The 4,079-nt window shown below is 36.3% G+C and overlaps 1 protein-coding gene across 4 annotated transcripts in view; it reads right to left on the bottom strand.

Moving 5' to 3' along the window:
- The window catches only part of LOC113825540 (serine beta-lactamase-like protein LACTB, mitochondrial), a 15,158-nt gene extending 11,366 nt beyond the window's left edge, over positions 1 to 3,792 (bottom strand). The window contains exons 1-3 of one of the 4 annotated variants that reach the window (XM_027378379.2): positions 3,718 to 3,792; positions 2,907 to 2,993; positions 1,928 to 2,445 (exon numbers count right to left, since the gene is read on the bottom strand). In XM_027378379.2, coding sequence (XP_027234180.2) covers positions 1,928 to 2,445; positions 2,907 to 2,980 — 592 coding nt within the window. In that variant the 5' untranslated portion in view covers positions 2,981 to 2,993; positions 3,718 to 3,792. Of the gene's footprint in view, positions 1 to 1,927; positions 2,446 to 2,906; positions 2,994 to 3,337; positions 3,486 to 3,531; positions 3,581 to 3,706 lie in introns of those variants that run through there. The other 3 variants (XM_027378381.2, XM_027378382.2, XM_070123168.1) reach the window with 3 other exon arrangements.
- Positions 3,793 to 4,079: the final 287 nt, after the last annotated feature.

The raw sequence follows: 4,079 nt of genomic DNA on the forward strand, positions 1-4,079 counted from the left end.
TATATGATTAAATACTCAGATTATATCCATACATATATGATTATGAAGTAATAAACAGTCTCTGGCTAATTAAAGAGTCATCTAGCATCCAAATGAGTTTATATCTTTTCTATATTCAGAATGTTTTTGGAAACCAATTCATGATACATAATTTGACTGTATGGTATCTGCCGGTGTTAGAAGTTACAATCCTGAAAGTCTTTAGGAGCTTCAGATGTTTTTTTTATTTTACTGAAATAAAGGCCATCATTAATTAAGATCAATAATTAAGAGCTATAAAATTAAGTGATTTATGGATACAACTTAGGCATTCCTGTGTTAAATTAACACAGTTCGTTTATAAGCTCTGGCATATATACTTTCGCATTTTGCTCATTTTTATACAAAGCTCATAATGAATTAATAACCATTACATGATATTACATTAGCCTGAGTTATAACAAAGTTAACAAGCTATAATTAATGAATAAAGACAGTTAATAACAAGCATGATTTAAAAAAAAGAAAGTCAAAATAATTCATAATAAAATCATATCTGCTTTTAGTCTGTATCATTCCCTCTTCTTAGTAACACATAAGCTGTGTGATGTGAAGCAAAAAACTGGTCTCTATTAATTATTGGCCACTTGGTTTTATTGTTTTGCGTCTTGAGAAATTTATTGTTTTTATATTCCTTTGAGAAATTCTTCCTAAAACACTGAGAAATAATACTGAAAAAAAATTCAGGAGGGAGAATGAGAGATAGAGATAGATAGAGATAGATAGAGATAGATAGAGATAGAGATAGAGATAGAGATAGAGATAGAAATAGAGAGAGAGAGAGAGAGTGAGTGCGAGTGAGAGAGAGTGAGTGAGTGAGTGAGAGTGAGAGAGAGAGAGAGAGAGAGAGAGAGAGAGAGAGAGAGAGAGAGAGAGAGAGAGAGAGAGAGAGAGAGAATTGTGAGTGAGTGAGAGAGATAGAGCGAATTGTGAGTGAGTGAGAGAGATAGAGCGAATTGTGAGTGAGTGAGAGAGATAGAGCGAATTGTGAGTGAGTGAGAGAGATAGAGCGAATTGTGAGTGAGTGAGAGAGATAGAGCGAATTGTGAGTGAGTGAGAGAGATAGAGAGAGAGAGAGAGAGAGAGAGAGAGAGAGAGAGAGACAGACAGACAGACAGAGAGAGAGGGGGAGAGAGAGAGAGAGAGAGAGAGAGAGAGAGAGAGACAGAGAGACAGAGACAGAGACAGAGACAGAGACAGAGAGACAGAGACAGAGACAGAGACAGTGAGATAGAGAGAGAGAGAGACAGTGAGATAGAGAGAGAGAGAGACAGAGAGACAGAGACAAAGAGACAGAGAGACAGAGACAAAGAGACAGAGAGACAGAGACAAAGACAGAGAGACAGAGAGACAGAGACAAAGACAGAGAGACAGAGAGACAGAGACAGACAGAGAGAGAGAAAGACAGAGAGACAAAGACAGAGAGACAAAGACAGAGAGACAGAGAGAAAGAGAGACAGAGATAGACACAGAAATAGAGACAGAGACAGAGAGAGAGAGTAAGAGAAAGAGAATGAGAGAGAATGTGAGAAAAAGAAGGTGGGAGAGGAAGAAGGAGAGGGAGAATAAGAAGGAGAGGAGAGGAAGAAGGAGAGGGAGAATAAGAAGGAGAGGAGAGGAAGAGGCAGGACGGGAGAGGAAGAGACAGAGAGAAAGAGGGAGGGGAAGAAAGAAGGGCAAGGCAGAAGAGTAGGGAGTGAAGAGTGGAGAATAGGAAGGTGAGAGATGAGAGATAAGAGAAGAGAGGAGAAAGCACAAGAGAGTTCAAGAGAAAGAGACAATGAGAATATTCTAGTGACAATCTTAACTAGCAGTCAGTTCATATGCAATTACAGTGAACATACAGAAAATAAGCCCAAACAACATACTAAATTGTCTCAAAACGTACCATCTTCCCACATCGTTTCCCCATTGACAGACACGGCAATTGTTAGTCCTGGTGCTCCTGCCTCAGTCATGCGTCTCTTTAAGAGTTTCCGAGACTGCTTTACAGCTTCCTCAATTCTACTCTTTCTGTCAACTTGCACTTCATCGCTGGCTGGTGGACTGTTCTGCTCTTCATCATTTCCTCTCAGCCCCTGCTCTTTGCTCGGGTCTTCACTCTTCTCCGGAAGTTCTGTGGCTACAACATCTCTACCTTGTGGGTGGTTCTTATCATCATCAGGCAATATGTCTTTCTTTTCCTCTTGGCTCTTACACAGTGCAGTTCCTATGCTGACAACTGTGGCTGTTCCTACTAGTCTTGCTAGTAGGTTCACCATATTACTGTGTCTGAATCTTGAACCATGCTGTTCTTTTCCTCTTCTGTACTCTTTCCCACTGTCTGATACAGATAAATTTCCAGCTATTTCATGTTTATAGCATATCTGCTGCTGGTGTTGATACAATGTAGGACTAGCAATTAACCTGTAAAGTAAGATTTGTATTAAATACAATATAATTCAAGAAATACATAACAGGCATTTTAATGTAATTTGGGCACTCTCTTTATACTAAAAGAAGTTAAGCTTATGTTAACAACGAATATGAACACCTTCCAAAGCTGTATTTCATACACACTAAAATTAATTAACAGTTACACAAATTAAAAAGGGAGATTTTTTTCTAACAATTCCTGAGAAGAGAATGAAAGTATTTTACAGAAGAAAATAATTATAGATTCAAAAACATAAATGATTAAGGCAACATATTCCTGCTTTAATTCATACCACTAGATAGAGTATTGTAATACAATAATATAAAGTTATTTTATGATATGTAATACCTAAGGCAACATTCACAAAGCACTATATCTTCATTTCATATTTCCATAAAACTGATAGTTTCTCAAACTACATATATAACAAGAACATTATAAAAAGTCATACCTTCCAAGTCCCTTTTGCTGAAACCAAAAAGTCCTGCATGACAGAGGTTTCAATCTACTGAAGTTACAAAGCATCCTGCATTAGTACCTGAAAAAAATACCAGCTGCTTAGAACCATGCATGGGCTTTATAAGGGTAATACATCTGCATTGTGTTTATGGATCTGTGGAATGTTCCAGTTCCATGCACATATCTTAAACCTACATAGTTCCTCTTTCCCCTCAACACACTGCATTTTATCTGTTTCACTAATCCAAAAATTTACACTCTCTTTAAACTTCACTCAAGCAATTTACTCTTCCAGCAAGATGCATTGTAGTTTATGGCCTATCTCAGTATTTAATTAAACATTACAGAAAGCTCATCTACCATTACTAATCTACTTAAAATGTTTTAAGATTATATATTTTTTCTAAATCTAAAACGTTTTACTTCAAATTATCCTTATGTCAGTCGGTGTTGTTTCTTTCCTTCTTTAAGAATTAAGTGCTTTAAGGGTTTAATTTCAGACTTTAAATTCCATTTCCTTTTTCCTTGTCAAACATCAAATCTTTTACGTTCCGAAGTTTTCCAATTCACAGAATTCTTATTTAAATAACCTGAGAAAAAGAGTAAATATACTTCACCTATGAATACGCTACCACAAGTCACTATTACATGTAAGAAGATACACACTCCATGTCAAATATTTCCTACAATACACGTGATACAAATCCACCAACAATAAAAAATCAACACCATGAACTGAAACACACCGCGAAGAACTGAAAAAAAAAGACAATAACTTTTCACAACACGTACTGTACTCTCACCTAGCGAATGGAAACGATGAATGAAATCTGTTTGTTTACGTTAGTCAGCTGATCCACGACTCCCACGCTGCTTTGTTATTGTTTTTGTTGCTGGCGCGGGAGGGTTGAATGTTGCCGTCTATTTCGGTCTTGTTTTTGTAAGTTTTAGTATAGTTGATGTTTTTTGTTGTTCTTAATGTTGTTGTGTTGTTGGTGGCGGTGTTGGTTATTCTATTTTTGCAATTATTATCAGTCATTATGATTCCAGTTAAGTTATCATAATACTGTTATCATATTCAACAACAGCAACTGAAAAACAGCATTAATATCATTTTCATATTCATTATCATTATGATTATCATCTTTATCATAATTTTCGTTAT

The sequence above is a fragment of the Penaeus vannamei genome, chromosome 6 (genome assembly GCF_042767895.1).
Source record: "Penaeus vannamei isolate JL-2024 chromosome 6, ASM4276789v1, whole genome shotgun sequence".
Lineage (NCBI taxonomy): Eukaryota > Metazoa > Arthropoda > Malacostraca > Decapoda > Penaeidae > Penaeus > Penaeus vannamei.